Genomic DNA, 18,201 nt, shown 5'->3' with positions numbered 1-18,201 from the left:
ATTCCTTCTATAAATAAATAAATAAATAATATTTATTTATATATATATATTCACATATATAAATATAAATAAATATATATAATATAATATATAAATAATAATTAAAATAAATAATTGAGTACTATTTCTGCTTTTTTTTTAGTTTAGAAGGCCCTGATACACCTTTTGTAAAGGTGCAAAAAAAAGCTCAGTTGTGCTTTTTAAGATTTCTATTCAATAATCAACAGAGACCTATAATATCTAACTTTCTTAAAATTCCATTTAGTTACTTTGTTTATTTTTTGTTAAAATTTTCTAGGTCTGAAAGGGATACATTAATGTCCCTCACTATTGTGTTATTATCTATTTTCACTCTAAATCATTTAGACTTTCCACTAAGTACTGATATCCTATGCCATTTGATGCATATGTGTTAAGTGTTGTTGAAATTAATTCATTGTCTATAGCAACTTTCAGCAAAATCAAGTTTTCCTGTTTTTTTTTCTTTTAATCATCATCTATTTTCTCTATTGCTTTATCTGAGACTATGAATTTTACTCTTGCTTTTTTTTTTTTTAGTTCAAGGCAAAAGAGACATTGAATTAGTCCCTTTTTTAAATTCTGCATAGATATGTATCAATTGTGTTTCCGGTGAAAATTATATTATTAGATTCTGATTATTAATCAAACCTAACTTCTCTTTTGTGGGTGAGTTTATTCTATTCACATTTGGAGTTATGATTGTTAAATGATTATTACTTTTATTCTCTATGTTCTATTTTCTTCTCTTTGTTTATTGGCTCCTCTTCACAAAGAAGTAGAGAGAGAAACAGGAATGTTCTCAGCACCAGTGCTCTATACTTGATGCAATCAATTTTGACTTCCCTGCCTCACTTCTATTCCACTTACCCAGGTTCCAAGTACAGTTTTTTTGTCCATTATTTCTTCTATTTTATATCCCTCTTTATGATCCAGGTTTAAATCCTAAGATTAGTATTTGTTTTGCTACTGACACTCTTTCTATGAATCTATCCTTTCTCTTATTCCCTGTTTATTTCTTCTACATGTTTGCATGTTTCCACACAGATGTCAAATCATCAAATCATAACAAAATGCCTTCCAGACCCTTTATACTATTTGATTCCTATCACCCTGGTGACAGTAGGGTTCTGAATAGGCATTTGTGTTTCTCCCCAGTTTTTCATTAAGAAAGTCCCTTCTGAACCACTTACTTATATTTGTCTTTTTAAGTTTCTCTTTTCTCTTATGTTTGTATTTCAAAGTTTCCACTTGGCTCTGATTTTGTAATCAGGAACTTTAGAAGACCTCCACTCCCCACTACTACCATAGAATGTTGGTGTATTAGATATTTTGGATGTAAGCCCAAATCTTTTTATTCTTCGGTCTTTTTATGGTTGTTGTTCAGTTGTGTCTGACTCTCTGTGACCCCATGAACACCAATACTATATGTAGGATTTTCTTGGTAAGGATACTGGAAAAATTTTCCATTTCCTTCTCCAAAGGCAATAAGAGGTCAAATGATTTGTCTAGGGTCACATAGCTAGTAAGTATTTGAGGCTGCATTTGAACTCAGATATTTCCTGAATCCCGGTCCAGTGTTCTCATAGTAGTAACAGTTAAATCTTGTGTAATCCCTCAGTGTTTGAATCTATTTCTAGTTATTTGCAGAAGTCTTTCCTTAGGCAATTTCTATTTAGCTTAAGCCTTCTAATCAGGAAGGCTTAAAAGTCCTCTTTTCATTAAAGATTGATTTTTTTTTCCTGAGTAGTTTTATACTTATCTTAGATATCTTAGATAAATTATTCTTAGGGGTTATTTTATCTTTTTGGAAGATCATATTCCATGTTTTCTAACTCCTTAAAGTATAAGTTACTAAATATTGCATGCTTTTAGCTGTAGTCCCTCAGTGCTTGAGTTCTTTCTTTCTGACTACTTTCATTACAATTTTCTTTGAACAGGAAACTCTGGATTTGGCCTATGACATTTCTAAGAGATTCCATTTGGGTGTTTCTTACAGGAGGTGATTGATGAATTCCACCCCCCCCCCTTTTTTCTCTTTTGTCTTCTGGTTTTAATATGTCTGGGTGGTTTTCTTTCAAGAGTTTTGGAAATATGATGTCCAAGCTACTTTCTTGGATCTGTCTTTTAAGTAGTCTAATTCTTTATCAATTTTCTGGGCCAGTTGTTTTTTATATGAAACACCTTACTTTTTCCTTCTATTTTTTCAAGCTTTGGACTTTGTTTTAATAATTCTTGCTCTCTCATGGGGTCATAACTTCTGTTTGGCCCAACCTAATTTTCAGTCAGTCACTTGGGTTTTGTACCTTTTGTTGGTTTTCCAAGTCTTTCCTTAAAATGACGTTTCCAGTTTTCTCCTTTATCCCTTTCATTTCTTCGTCTCCTGCTATCATTGTTTCTGACTTTCATATCCCTTTTATTTCTGGCTCATTCTGGAACTTTCCTCTGTTTCTGAAGCTTCCTCATTCTGAAAAACCTACTGACTTAAAGACCTACTCACCATGGAATATCCCCCTTTTCCTATTGGTGAATTTCTCTAGGAATTCCCTACTTGGCCTTGTTCCTGTCCTCCTCTGGACTCTGAAACCACACTACTATGCTAGGTACATTCATCCTCCAATCCCACTCCACCCCACTTTTTTAGTTCTCTTTTATATATTGTCTTCCCCTATTGGAATATAAGCTTATTAAGGTATTTCTTTTTTCTTGCAATTTTATCTGCAGTGCTCAGTACAATGCCTGTACATAATAAGTGCTTAATAAATTCTTATATACTTCTTTTATTATATTTCATTTGCATATTTTTTAACTCTTAAAAACTCTCTAATTCCTTTTAATAATTCTAATTGGTATTATGGGCAAGCTGTGCTTTTCTTTAAGACTTTAGACTTGTAAGCATCATAAAATATTCTCCTCTCTCTAGTTTTCATTTACTTATCATAATAACTCTTTATTTTTGGTTAAGTTGTTCTTTTAACCTTACTTCCCAAGTTGGGACTTTGTATTAGGATCCTGGTCCTATAGAAAGGACTATTGTGGCTTTGTATGATCTTGGCCTTTCCAAAAGGGGACATGAAAGTCAGGAAATCTTGCCACTACATTCTTTGGTTATTGAGTGCTTTGCTCTTCAATGATCTTAAGAGTGGCTTGAGCCAGGGAGCCTTAGACCTTCAGTAGGCTCAATGGGGTCAATTCAAGGGTAAAGTCGACTCATTACCTTTCTGGTTTTGCCAGGCTCCTGATTACAGATTATATTTAAGCAAGAGAACTACACAGATTTGCCTCTGGGTAGTGCTCTAGTGAACAATGGCTCATTCCAGACCTTGCCAGGTAGCTGAAAGATTCAGCAGGTTCAGAGTGATTATGTTTCTAACCTACCCCTCTTCTGGGCACAAGATATGAGGCTTATTCCCCAAAATGCTTTAAGCATGCTACTGGTTCAGCCCTGTTCTGGACCCAGAGATGAGTTCTACAATCCAATCTTGGTGACCATGCACTATTGGCTCAGCTCTACTCAGAGTTGTGGGGTAAAAGTCTTAAATCAATCCTCTGTATGATAACCTTTTTCTGCTATTCTGGGCCTGACACTGAGTCTTCCATCCACTTTGGGCAGTAACATTCTTTTCTTTTGGCCTAGTCTCTGCAATCTGTTCTAGGCAATCTTGAACTTCTGCCTTTTTGGAGCCCAAAGACTGAGTCTATGATTTGACCAACTCTGGGAGATTCCAAGCTACTCAGGCCCAACCGTGTTCCACATTTCCTGCCCTGGTCATTTGCCTATGGGTCCAGTTTGTGATTATGGTCCAGTGAGATGCCCCACTGTAATTTCTCCTTTGATCACTCAGTCTTGTGGTCAGCTTGGACTTTTCTTGAATTAGTAGTGGGGGAAGTCAATCTATACTACTTCTTTTGACTCTACCACTTTGGCTTGCCTCTCACTATTTTAACACAAGCTAGATATGTCAGGAATATAGTAGGAAAGTGTAGCATTCCAATGCATGATTTATGAGCGGGCCATGCGGTCTTTGTTCTAAGAGTTTGGAAAGTGCAGGCTGAATTTACCCACACCTCTCTCTTGTACATCATTAACATTTCAAATCAATGTAATCCACTATGTGTTGTTACGTTTTCATTAAGAAACTCCCAGGACTCTAACTTACTTTTCAGGTTCCCCTTCAACTCTATCTCTAATTCCCCTTCAACTCCTTCATATTCTCAGCTCCCTTTTGATTCTCTGCCACATTCTGTAGGTCTCTTGGATACAATTTGGTTCAGTGGATACAATCTAGGTTAGCCATGGTGAACCTTTTAGAGACTAAGTGCTCAAACTGTAACCCTCATGCTGCATGTGAGCCCTTTGCCTTACCCCAGAGAGGGGAGGGAGGAAGCACTCCTATTGGATTGCTAGGCAGAGGGACAGGTAATGTGAGAAATGTCTTAAGGTGCAGTGGAGGGGGAAAGGGGAGCAGCCCCCTCTGGCATATGTGCCTTAGGTTTGCCAACATGGATCTAGGTCATACTCTAAGGTTATCAGTAAATTTTATGGTTTCTGTACACATGGAATTAGAGCAGATATGGTAGGTACAAAGAGAATTGTTTTCCCCAAATTATCACCTTGTCTATCTCTATTCTGAGTGCACAAAGTTTTGCTGATAGTTACTATAACTCACCTTTTACTTTCCAACTTGCCAAACTTCCAGAGTAACATTTTCTTTTAACATAAACTTTATGTGAAAAGAAGTCAGAGTTCTTTGAAATGTGATAACATAAGGAGAGACTTTTCTCTCAATTTTTGATCCACATGTTCTTTCTGTAAAATAATATTTTCTTAAACATTTTTATGTCATGATCTTTATGGTAGTCTGGTGAAGTCAATTATGCCTTCCTCAGAATAATGTCCTTTGCTACCTGTCATGGCTCAAGTCTGTAATCCCAGTTACCTAGCACACTGGCTGTCTGGAAGATTTTAAGGTCAGGAGTTCTGAGCTGTAACAGAAGAGGTATACTGCCTATTAATTAATATTTTGACACTCTGGGAGTGAGTGACCACCAGACTGTCTCAAGTGGGGCAAGCTAGCCCATGTCAGAAATGAAAAAGGTCAATGCTTTCATGGCAATCATTAGTAGGTTATATTACTCAGGAGTAGCCCTGCACTTACACTCTGGATGAGATAAAGAAACCAAATCTTTAGACAAACAAAAATAATATTTATTGCCTTCATTAATAAATAGATAAATATTAACTTTCAGTTAGAAGTTAGTGAAAATAAATATGCAATTTTTATCTCCATTCAAACTGAGGAACTTTGAAATTTGTCCACAGACCTTTGGGACTCCAGAGGCTCCAAGAGAAGAACCTCTGCCTAAAGGAACTTGGGTTTGACCCAACCATCCACATAAGAATGATCCAGTATATGAAAAATATTTACTGATCAGATTATAATATACAGTTAATGACAACCTATAGAGCTTACCCATCAGTGTGTGTATGTATGTATACATATGCATATACACAAATATATACACATACATACATATATACATATGCATGTAACCATGGAAAAATATTTTAAATTAATTAAATTATTAAAAAAAGAATAACCAATTCAGCAAAGCTGAGAAAAATTCATATTCAACAAATAAAAAAATGGACAAACGGACAAATAGAACTAAGAATTTAAAAGGAAGAAGAAAGAAGGTTGAATTGTCTTCGGAGAATTTTAAAGCTCCATTAATGTCCAGAAGCTACTCATGAAAACAAAATATTTTCTTTTTAATGCCTATATTCTTCTTGTATTGCTTTATGACTAGAAGACATGAAACACAGTCACTGAAGAACTCAAAATGAATATCATACAGATCTAAGTGAAGAGGAATACATCATCATCTAACAATGAAGAACTTTGAAGAACAAGAGTAAAATAAAATATGTCTATAAATAGATACAAAATGCATTCATATAATCTATATAAGAGGATATGTGGATATTCAAAAGTATATATGTGTATATATCATTGATTTGTGTGTGTGTGTGTGTGTGTGTGTGTGTGTGAGGTTAAAGCAGGTTAAAGCAGCTAGATGGTGCAATGGATAGAGTATCAACCTGGAGTCAAGAGTTCAATTCCAGATTCATGCATTTATTAGCTATGTGACCCTTGTCAAATCATTAAATCTCTGATTGTCTTGGCTTCCTTATATGTAAAATGGGCATCATAATAGCATATTACCATATAATTACACATGTAACTCCTAGGGTTGTTTTGAGGCTAGAATGAGGTAATAATTATATAACAACATAGTGCCTGGTACATATTAAATACTATATAATTGTTAGTTATTTTAATAACCGTTATTTATAAATATAAGATGTAGGTGATATGACTGATGAGATAAAATTTCTCAAAAAAATATGTGAGATTTTTAGTTTGAGTCAGTACTCTGATATGATAGCCAAAAACCCCAATGAAATAGTCTTCGTTAGGAAAGGCACAATGGAAGGCAGAGACAATATGGTGGTCTCCCCAGTTCTCTTCCAAACAATGTCTAAATAATGCTTCATAATGAATTCTATAGCAGCACATCCAAGAAAAGTTGGGGTGAAATAATTTCCCAGATGAAGACAACTTAGAAGGTCATCAGGAAAGGTTTTTCTCACTGGGATTAGAGCAAAGCTCAGTCAAGAACAGGCCAAGCAAGCTTGGGTATGTGTGCATCAGTGGACATAACTTCTGGAGCTCTCAGTCCCAATTGGTCAGAAGGAGATTAGTGGATACCCTTAGCTGGCACTGGGAGCAAGACAGGATTACATTGCCCATGTGTAGTTTTGGGTCGTAGTACTAGGGCCAGGAGGAGCACCAGCAGGAGTGAGGACACTGGTTGTAAGGCAGAAAAAAATGCTCCACAGACCAGAGCACAGGCCAGAAAAGTAGTGACCACACCTCTCCTAAAATCATACTATCCAGGAAGAACTGAAAACTTATAAAACCCCAGAACTAACTCTGAAAATAGCAGCATGAAAAACTTGAAGCTTGGGACAGTGCCTCCTCCACCCTGGAAGTAGAACCCAATATTAACATAAAATTAAAAGTCAAGAAATAGGCTAGGAAAAATGAACAAACTTCAACAAAAAATAATCTGATCATAAAAAGTTACTATGGTGAGAGAGAAAATTAAGACACAAACTCAGAAGAAGACAACCATATCAAAACAGTTCTACCCAAAGCCTGGGGAAAAAAAAGTAAATTGGACTAAGAACTTGGAAAACTTCCAAAAGTATTTTAAAAGTCAAATATGAGAGGTATAGAAAAATTGGGAAAAGAAATGAATGATTCAAGAAAATTATGAAAAGGTCAACATTTTGGTGAAGAAAGCACACAAAAAATATTGAAGAAAATAAACACCTTAAAAAACAGTATAGTTCAAATAGTCTAAAGTAGACATAAAAATCTACTGAAGAGAAAAATTCTTTTAAAAGCTGAATTGGCCAAATTGAAAAAGAGGTACAAAAGCTGAATCATATCTTTGAAAAAGAAATTGAACAAGCTATCAATGAGTTCCCTAAGAGAAAAATCCCTAAAATCAGATGGATTCACAAATGAATTCAATCAAACATTTAAGGAACAATTAATTCTAATACTATAAGTCAAAGAAGGAATACTATTAAAGTCCTTTAAGGACACAGACATGTGTAAATACCTAAAGGGAGAGCCAAAAGAGAAAAAAAAATACTATAGATCAATTTCCTTAATGAATACTGATGCAAAAATTTCAAATTAAATACTAACGAGGAAACTACAGCAATTACAGCAATATATCACAAACATTATACACTAGGACCAAAGGGATTTATACTAGGAATTCACAGCTGTTTCAAAACTATCAGCATAACTGATAATATAAATAACAAGAACAACAAAATTATATTATTATCTCCATAGATGTAGAAAAAGCTTTTGAAAAAAAAATATAATACTCTTTCCTATTAAAAACACCAGAAAGCATTGGAGTAAATGGAGCATTCCTTAAAATAGTAAATTTATCTGAAACCATTAATAAGCATTATCTAGTATGGTGAAAAGCTTTCTAGCTTCTCAGAGAAGCTTTTTCTTTCTAGCCTTTTCAGAGAGATCAATGGACCACTATTATTCAACATTTTACTAGAAATGCCAGCTATAGCAATAAGAGAAGAAAAAGAAATGGAAGGAATTAGAATAAAGAACCATTTCAGTTATCACTGTGCAATTACAAAGGACTCATGATGACAAATGCTATCTACCTCCAGAGAAAGAATTTAAGAGTCTGAATGCAGACTGCAGCATGTTTCTTTTTTTCCTTCCTTCCTTCCTTCCTTCCTTCCTTCCTTCCTTCCTTCCTTCCTTCCTTCCTTCCTTCCTTCCTTCCTTCCTTCCTTCCTTCCTTCCTTCCTTCCTTCCTTCCTTCCTTCCTTCCTTCCTTCCTTCCTTCCTTCCTTCCTTCCTTCCTTCCTTCCTTCCTTCCTTCCTTCCTCCCTTCCTTCCTTCCTCCCTTCCTCCCTCTCCTCCCTCCCTCCCTCCCTCTTCCTGCTCCTGCTCCTCCTGCTCCTGCTCCTGCTCCTCCTCCTCCTCCTCCTGCTCCTCCTGCTCCTCCTGCTCCTCCTGCTCCTCCTCCTGCTGCTGCTGCTGCTCCTCCTCCTCCTCCTCCTTCTTTCTTCTTCTTCTTCTTCTTCTTCTTCTTCTTCTTCTTCTTCTTCTTCTTCTTCTTCTTCTTCTTCTTCTTCTTCTTCTTCTTCTTCTTCTTCTTCTTCTTCTTCTTCTTCTTCTTCTTCTTCTTCTTCTTCTTCTTCTTCTTCTTCTTCTTCTTCTTCTTCTTCTTTACTTTTGCCTCTATTTCTTCTTCTCCTCCTGCTACTTCTGCCTCTGTTTCTTCTTCATTTTCCTACACAACTGACTAATATTAAAATGTTTTGCATGGCTGCACGTGTAAAACTTTTTTTTAAAATCAAATTGCTTTCCTTTTCTAAGGAGGGGAGGGAGGGAGACAATTTGTCATTCAAAAAATTTTAAAGTGAAAGTAAAAATTACATTAAGTTGGAAAAATTCTTAAAGGCATAGTATTTGGGACTATGGATATGCTATACTCTGCTATTTTCAGAACACATTGAATAATTTTAATTCTGGGCACCACACCCTAGGATGGACATTGATAAGCTGTGAAGTGTCCAGAAGAAAGCAACTAGGATGGTACTGGGTTTTGAATACAGGGGCTCTATGTTTGAGTTTGAGGTTGAAGAATAGAAGACTTGTGGGGAATATGGTAGATATTCTTAGAGTAGTTGAAGTTTAGACTTCTTCCCTATTAGATAGGGCCAAGGAACAATGGGTATAAATTGCAAAGAGAGGGACTTGGGCTTGATACCAGAAAAAAAATTCTTAATAAGAGTTATAAAAAGTGAATTGGGCTAACTCAAGAGGTAATGGATTCTTTTTCAGTAAAAGTCTTCAAACAAATGACCACTGAATATGCTCTAGAGGATTTATGAAAGTTTATATGTACAATATAAAAATACAATATCAATAATCCTAATTATTTTGTTTTCATTAAAAATCAAGTTAACATAAAAATGTCAAACTTAGGAAAAAAACTTTTTAGAAGTATTCATGTTATTTGAATATAATAGGGGTTTGAGAACTGCCTGATATCCTGGGATTTGCAAGTCAGACCACCAAGCTTTGCCTCAGTTCTCTACATAAGAAAGCTGACTTGAGTCACAAACTGGAGTTCTTAAAGGGACACATAAAGTCTGTGAGTTACTAAGAGAAAGGAAGTGTTTCTGCAAGAGCTGAGCAGCAGCAGCACCTACCTAGGACTAAACTAGGAAGATAAACTGGAAAGAATCGGCAGAACAAGGACAGCCATAAAAAGGAAAACAAATAAAAGACTGAAAGGGGAAAATTAAAGGTGGCCTGAGCCATGGTAGCAAAAGAGGGTCATCTGGCCCATTGGAGCAAATACTGGAAATGAAGTTATAGTTTGTAACTGTGTTTAAAGTTTAAAGCTAAATAATTTAAAAAAATTGCTCTTTCCCTTCCCTTTCTCTCTCTATTCCTATACATTAACAGATATAATATATTCTGTTAACATCTTTTACCTTAAAGCTTCCACTATCTTGGTTTTTGTTACAATTACAGGGTCTAGGAGTTGGCAAGTTATAAGCAAGAATTTAAATTAAGCCAGAATCAAACCTCTGTCTGAATGTTAGGAATTTTATTGGATATGGGTTGTGAGATTAAGTATTCTCTCACTAATTTTTTTGTCTGATATGAATTCTATAAAATGGAGAATGAATAATAATAGCTTCCTATGTGCCACTATGCTAAGTACCTTATCTTTATATTATTTCATTTGGTTTTCACAAAAATCACCAGAGGTAAGTGCTATTAATATAGTCATTTAACAGATGTGGAAACTGAGCCAGATGGCAGTTAAATGATTTGCCTAGGATCACACAGCTTGGCTAGTAAATGTCTGAGGTCACATTGGAAGTCAGGACTTTCTTACTCCCAAACCAGTATTCATTTTATACATTCTATACTCCTAGATGCCACCTAGAAATCACATGCTCCTGAAGGCCTTAATAATGTCCTTAACCGCCCCCCCCCCAATAATATTGTGATGGAATACTGCTTCCCTTCTTCATGAAATGACAAACAGGTTGATTTAAAAAAATGGAAATATCTACATGAAGGTAAAAGATAAAAGTTTTATATCTACATATATCTTTTTGTCAAAAGATGGTTTCTCTAATGGGAGGAGAAGAGGAAGGGAAGGGTTAATGTGGATATTTTAATGTAACAAATAAACTTAAAAATTTAAATTAAAAAACAAAGCAAGCTTGGCTCATACTGCAAAAAAAATTAATAAGGAGCTAATTGTTGTAATAAGGTGTGTCTGATTAAATCTCCTGAGAACGAGGTAAAAAAAAAATCACATCCTAAATACCCTCTTTCTACCTTGTTTCCCAACCAGGTTAGATAGAACTGGGACAATTCAGCTCTACCTCTATACAGTAAGGAAAAGGCAAGTAGGGAAGACTAAATATTTACAGTTCAGCTCTATAGTAATACCCAATATTGTTAAGTAATTCTTTCCCTTAATAACAATCACAAAGTTTTACATTTTTCTGAAGCACTTTGCTACATATGAAGTCAGATTTTTGAATCAAGGTCTTTTCTTTAAAACCCAGGGCTCTTTTTGCTATCACTGCTTCAAAATACCAAAATAGGAAAGTTATAGTTTTGCTATGTTAGATTATAGAAACAGATTAGTTAAGTTGGAAGTTTTACTATCATTTAGTTCAACTCATTTAATAGATAAAGAAACTGTGACCCCAATAGGCCAAGTAATTTCTCATAATCACAGAACCCTAGTTGTAAGGGATTTTAGCAGCTATTCACTAAAGGAATCTCAACTATTCTCTGAAAAGTGATGTTCCTACCTCTATTTGAATACCTCCAAACAGGAGAAACCACCGTTTCTCTAGGCAGCCCACTGAACTTTTGTAATTAGCAAATTTTACCTGACTTTGAGTCTAAATATACCTCTTACAATTTCTATTCATTGCTTCTGGTTCTACCCTCTGGGGTGAACAGAACAAATTTAATTTCTCTTCCAGATTCCAAAATAGTTGAAGATGGTGGTTGGACCCCTTCTGATTTATTTTCTTTAGGCTAACCATTCCAAGTTGATCATTCTTCATATACGCCTCAAGACTCACCAAAGTTGCTCTTTTCTGGACACTCTTCAGCTTATCAATATCATCAATTTTGATTAGGGCAGAGTATAAATGGACAATCACCTCCATGTTCTTACAAGTTATACCCTGCTTAATGCAGCCCAAGATCACATTAGCTTTCTTGGCTGCAGCATCACACTAATATTGACTAATATAAAGCTAGCAATCCACTAAAATCCCCCAATATTTTACAGCACATTAGCTGTCTACCAATGCCTCCACTATCATACTTCTGAAGTTTTTTTTTGTGCTGAAATAAATGATGCTGAAACGTAGCTTCATTTATTTAGCTCAGTTCTCTAACATGTAAAGATACTATTCCTGTTAGATTAATTACATCTGCTAATTTGATGATCATATCAACTATGGCTTCATCCTGGCAATTGATAAAAATATCAAATGCCACAGAAACAAAGCACAAATCCACAGTGTATTCCACTAGGGACCTCCTTTCATGATGATAGTAAACCATTATGAACTTCTCTGGCATCCAACAAGAGCTGAACCTATGTGATTGTATAATTGTTTAATCCATATTTTTCCTTCTTTTTCATAAAAATACTTTGAGAATATTCTATTAAAAGCTTTGCCAAAGTATAGTAAAACTATATAACATCTCTCTCATCTACTAATTTAATAACCTTATAAAAAAAGGAAATGAGGGAAATCTATCAGGACTTCTTTCTGAAGCCATGTTGGTCTAATAACCAATGTTTCCTTTTAGAATATCTCTTTAAAGATCTATTTTAGAATTTTCCTAGACTTGAAGTTAAACAGAATCTGTTCTCTTTCTTTTTAAGAAAATTGAAATATTTTACTTTCTATTTTGTATTTCTCCCATTTTCCATCTTTCAACCAAATTTAGAATGTCAACAGGCACATTGCAGTGCTTGAGAAACCCTGAATTTTTTTTTTTGTAGGGAGTCTGATAGCAAGAGTATCTTTGATAGTGTTTCAGCAATCACATTTGCCAGTTCTTTCAGGACCAGAAAATGTAGTTCACCTGGGCCAGAAGACTCGAATTCATCAAGGGAAGTTAGGTGCTCTCTTGCTTTCTCCTTACTTATCTTGGGTATCAATTCCCTGTCAGTCACGTTTGATCTGTCATTTCCAGGGGAAACGTGCTTCTCCTTTGCCGAAAAAACAGAAACAAAATCAGAATTAAGCTGTTCTGTCTTTCCTCTGCTGTTAGTTAAAAGGTCCTCTTTCACCCTCATCCAACCCCAAATACGGCAAAACAAAGAAAAAAGCCTTTTGTTTTCCTTTGCTGGCCTGAACTAATGCTGCAGCTTAGTGTTCCTTATATAATTTTTATAGAATGGTGCCATATTCATATTCATCTTTTGATACTTGGTCTTGTCCAACTTCTGAATACTTCCTTTTAAAATCTAAGTTGGTTGGTACATTCATGTTGGTTTCTTTAGACAATTTTCACTTTACTTCTTCATTTGAAGTATCTGTTTATTTCTTCAAAATTTCTTTCATGAGCATATCCTATATCTCCTGAAGGATTTTACTCTATGAAATCCTACATATTTCTTTCTGAATGCTTTCTAATCAAGTTTCTTCAGATTTGGAGTAAGATCATGCTCAGATTTCCTCTCCTATACTATCATAAAATCTAGACTAGAGATTCTTCTCTATTCCTTCTTAAATTCCCAAATTTCCATCCCAAGAACCATTAGTTCTCACAATTAGTGAGAATCAGAGCCAGAATAAAATGTCTCCTTTTTGTTTTCTCCATCTTTTGAAGGATGAAATTATTACAAAGACAAGTCAAAAAGTTATTACTTTCTCTGCTATTAATAGAGAGTTCTAACATGTATCTGTATAATTGAATCTCTCACTATTATATCATTCCTCTTTGACAAACTTGTGATCTCTTTCTCAAATTCCTCATCTATTTTCTCTTTTTGTCTGGTAATCTGTAATATACCCCAATGGCAAAAATCATTGTTTTTCCCTTCTCTATCTATCATCTCCACCTTACCATCCCCTTCTTTTTCCTTTAATTACCCAAAAATCACAACTAGATTTAACAAAGTAGAAATTTGAATCTATGTTCCTTATTAGAAGTCTAGTACATTTCCCAATTCATCAGTGCCTCCAAAGTTGTTGAGTTTCTCAGTAAAATAGCATACATTTATTAAGTACCCACTTTACATTAAATGCTAACAAGGATAAAAACATAACAATCTCTTTTTCTGCAGAAGTTACATCATATAACAGATGAAGAAACAAATAAATAAATAATTTGAGGTGAAGGATATGTGGTAGAGGTAGGTTTGGGTATGTGTAGATTGAGAAATCTTCAAAGAAGAGGCAATGCCTGAGCTGAGCATGAAAGAAAGTTAAGGATTCTGAAAAGGGGAAATGAGGTGGTAGTGCATTTCAGCCATTGTGCACATACACAGATGCGGAAGATGGCCTATTTGATATATTTGGTGAATAATGTGATTAGTCCAACTTGGCTAGAATGGCTAGACCATGTAAGGGTAATTGGTGTGAAACAAAGGTAGAAAGTTGTATATTGGAGACAAATTGAAGAGGGTCTTTTAAATGTCAATCCAAGGAGTTTATTATTTATCCAAGATGCCAGATAGACAGAGGAATGATATGGTCAGATTTGTTCACTGTATAGAACACAAATTTGAGAGGGGAGGACTTGTAGTGACAAGTTCAATTAGAAAGTTATCATAATAGTCTAGATAAGATATGAGAATGACCTGAAATAGGGTAGTGACTATATGAATAGAGAGAAGCATGGATTTGAGAGCTGTGGTGGAGGAAGAAAGGACTTGACAACTAATTGAATTTGGGAGTGGGGGAGAGGGAAAAAAGATTCCAAGGCTCTAAAACTGACTGATTTTCAGTGTCTAAAATAATGGGGGGCAGTGGGGTGGGGAGAGAACAATCATTTATTAAGCTCTTATTATGTTTGAGGCATTGTACTAAGCACTTTGTAAATATCTTATTTGATAATAAGTTTTTTTTGGTTCACTTAAAAACATTTGATTTACAAAATGCCCATTTTCATACCACTTTTTACAAATAGTTCTATAAAGTTAGGAATACCTATATCCATGTTTATTATCTTAAAATAAAAAGGATATGATTTTTTAAAAAGACTCTTTTATCACCACTTCTCACTTCAATTGATTAATCAATAAAATTAAGCGTCTACTATTGCCAGGTACTGTGCTAGGGATCTTCATTATCCAAGGGAAGAAAGAAATTCTTTTTAAACTTTGTCCTTAGGGAACAACCTTGTCTCTTACTTACTTACTATACTTATACTTACTTATACTACACTATAATTACTTATTTATGTACTAGAAGTCATACCTCTTCTCTCATAGACAATAATCAAAACTTTTTATTTTTAAAAAGGAATCACTAAAGTATTATAAAATATTAAAAAAACCCAAAACATCAGTTGAGGGAAGAGCTAAATAAATGGCATAAGAATATAATGTAAAATTGTTGTTATATATATACCAATATATATGAATAATTCAGAGAAAATTTAGGAAGACTTAAGAACTGAAGCAAAGTCAATATAACTAAAAGAAAAACATACACAATTACTATATTATTATAAAAGAAAGTAATATTTGATAACACGAAACCTCAGATCAATGCAATGACCATTTTTGAGTCCAGGGTATTATGATTATTAGGTATATATGTACCTCCCCATCTCTTGGTAGAGAAATGGTCAACAAAAAGCACAAAAAACAACTGAGTGTTGATATTTCCTATAAAATGAGAAATCTTAGAGGTGCAAATTACAAACTAATCAGCTAAGTCTAGTCTCATCTAGTTTAACCTATCTAATTCTATTAGATAAACATGTGTTAATTGTCTAAATTAGTAGAGAATAACTTCACTTCTTAATTATTCTCTGCTTTACCTTCAAGTTTTTTCAGTCTCCAATAATTGGGGAAACAGATTGAGCCTTTTCTGTTTGTCATTCTATTTGTCACCTCTAATTTTGGACCAAACTGCATTTCTTCAGGTCCTGATACCCCAATCCCATTGTTTTAATTTAATTTGGTTCCCATGACCAGAAAACTCTTGAAATACTTTCCCCTTTGTAGACTTTTGATCTTCCACTTCAGCTGTTCACTAATTAGTTAGTTAAAAGATTTTGCTATCATTGAACTTTTGCCTCAGTTCTTACACTCTCAAGTTCTGAAACTGTGCAGTTTCTCCATTCACATTTCCCCCTCCCTCATCTTTAAGAACAAACCTTCTGTTCTGTTTCACCTAATATGAATTTTTACTTAGAGTCCAATTGCATTTTCAGAACATAAACCCATCTATATATCTAAATCAGTTCTTGCCCAAGGGCAGGTTACAATAATGATTTATGTAATTTTGGAGACAGAGTGTTCATTACATAGAGGCACCAATAATTTGTAATAAGGCTTTTGTATTATCTGGCCATATATTTCCCATTTTTCTGATCTATCAGCAATATTTTTTTGGCTCTCTATTCCCTTATTCTTTTAGGACTAGTTCTTCTTTGTCTTATCTCCTGGAATTGGAACAGAGGCTACTTCAGCATTTCTCTCTGTAAATTATGTATTTAAAAAACAACATATAGCTTTCATGGAACTTAGGATACTCACTTGGATGCCTGAATCCACTCTTCATAAAGTTCAAAGGTCATGAGAGGTTCTGGCAACTCTCTAAGATAAGATTTTAGAGCTCCTGGATATGAACAAATTATTTACCATCAGCAATTATGACAGGACAGAGGAAGGCACTTGACAAGTGGCCTTATATATACATATCTAGAGATTGGTTAAGAGCACTGAACATACTCTTTAGGCACTATATTGAGAGTGGATACCTGCCATTTCTATTTCACAATCAATCTTAGCCAAGGCATGCTGGACAAAACAAAGAATAATCCTGGAAATGATGTATTTTTGTCTTGATCTTTTTTTGGTGTATGACTTAGAATTGGGTAAATAGCTCTTGGACATCTCTGATGGGTATTCATTGGTTTTAGTGTCCAAGACACACCTACCTTAAAGGTTCATTCATTCCCTTTCCTGAAAATCCCTGCCTAACTCAGCCGCATGACAACCAGGCAACTCCAGACTACCTGCAATAGCATGAGGGTCAGCTGAGTATTCCTGCACATCCAGTACACAGCAGTCCAGAGCAGCTTTCAGCTTTTTCAGTTTGGAAGCAGAGGGAGCCACTCTAAAAAGGCCCTGCCAGGAAGAAAAAAAAATTTTTTTAATAGGAACAGATCATGCAGATCAGAAACTGAAAAAGTCACATCACACAGACCCTCAGATTTCTTTTCATGCAAAGTTTTTGTTAAAGAAGAATGTTATTCTGGAAGTTAGGCAAGTTTCTACAATTTAAAGTTGAGTTGTAAAATGTGAGTTGTAGTGACTATCAGCCAAACTTTGTACACTCACAAGCTAATGATTTTGGTAAGACTCAATAAATTTGCTTTAAGTCTGTATGTACTAAAAGCATAAAATTAACTGATACCCTTTGATCCTTAGAGTCTGAGCTAGAGAGTATCTAAGAGATATACAGAATGTGGTAGAAAATTAGAAGGGAGTTGAAGATCTGAAGAAAATAGAATTAAGGACAGAGTTGGAGGGGAGCCTCCAAAGCAAATTAGAGCTAGAAAACAAGTTGGTTAAGTATCTTTTGAATACTAATTCACTCTTTTCCTCTTTTTTAATTCTGTAACTACGGAGTCACCTCTGTTATTCTTTTCAGGAAGGGAATTGTAAGGTAGAGAATTATGTCTTCTTTTTTATGCTCATGTGAGAGTCAAATTAATATCTCCTACAGGCAGCTCAATATAGTATGTGGCAAAGTGGGGACATTAATTCATTCTGGTGGAGTTGTGAATTGATCCAACCATTCTGGAGGGCAATTTGGAACTATGTCCAAAGGGCGATAAAAGACTGTCTGCCCTTTGATCCAGCCATAGCACTGCTGGGCTTGTACCCCAAAGAGATAATGGACAAAAAGACTTGTACAAAAATATTCATAGCTGCGCTCTTTGTGGTGGCCAAAAATTGGAAAATGAGGGGATGCCCCTCAATTGGGGAATGGCTGAACAAATTGTGGTATATGTTGGTGATGGAATACTATTGTGCTAAAAGGAATAATAAAGTGGAGAAGTTCCATGGAGACTGGAACAACCTCCAGGAAGTAATGCAGAGCGAGAGGAGCAGAACCAGGAAAACATTGTACACAGAGACTGATACATTGTGGTACAATCGAAGGTGATGGACTTCTCCATTAGTATCAATGCAATCCCTGAACAATCTGCAGGGATCTAAAAAAAAATACTACCCACAAGCAGAGGATAAACTGTGGGAATAAAAACATCGCTGAAAAGCAACTGCTTGACTACAGGGTTGGAGGAG

At 35.1% G+C, this 18,201-nt stretch overlaps 1 protein-coding gene across 8 annotated transcripts in view; it reads right to left on the bottom strand.

Annotated features, from left to right (window-relative positions):
- The window catches only part of ARHGAP44 (Rho GTPase activating protein 44), a 179,707-nt gene that overhangs the window by 59,625 nt on the left and 101,881 nt on the right, over positions 1–18,201 (bottom strand). For all 8 annotated transcript variants that reach the window (XM_056817464.1, XM_056817468.1, XM_007483375.2 and 5 more), the window contains 2 exons: positions 16,905–17,016; positions 16,423–16,504 (listed from right to left, as the gene is read on the bottom strand). In XM_056817464.1, coding sequence (XP_056673442.1) covers positions 16,423–16,504; positions 16,905–17,016 — 194 coding nt within the window. The remainder of the gene's footprint in view (positions 1–16,422; positions 16,505–16,904; positions 17,017–18,201) is intronic.

This window comes from Monodelphis domestica, chromosome 2 (assembly GCF_027887165.1).
Source record: "Monodelphis domestica isolate mMonDom1 chromosome 2, mMonDom1.pri, whole genome shotgun sequence".
Classification (NCBI taxonomy): Eukaryota; Metazoa; Chordata; class Mammalia; order Didelphimorphia; family Didelphidae; genus Monodelphis; species Monodelphis domestica.
Note: the sequence above shows the minus strand (reverse complement) of the source record. Positions and strands in the feature narration are given on the sequence as shown.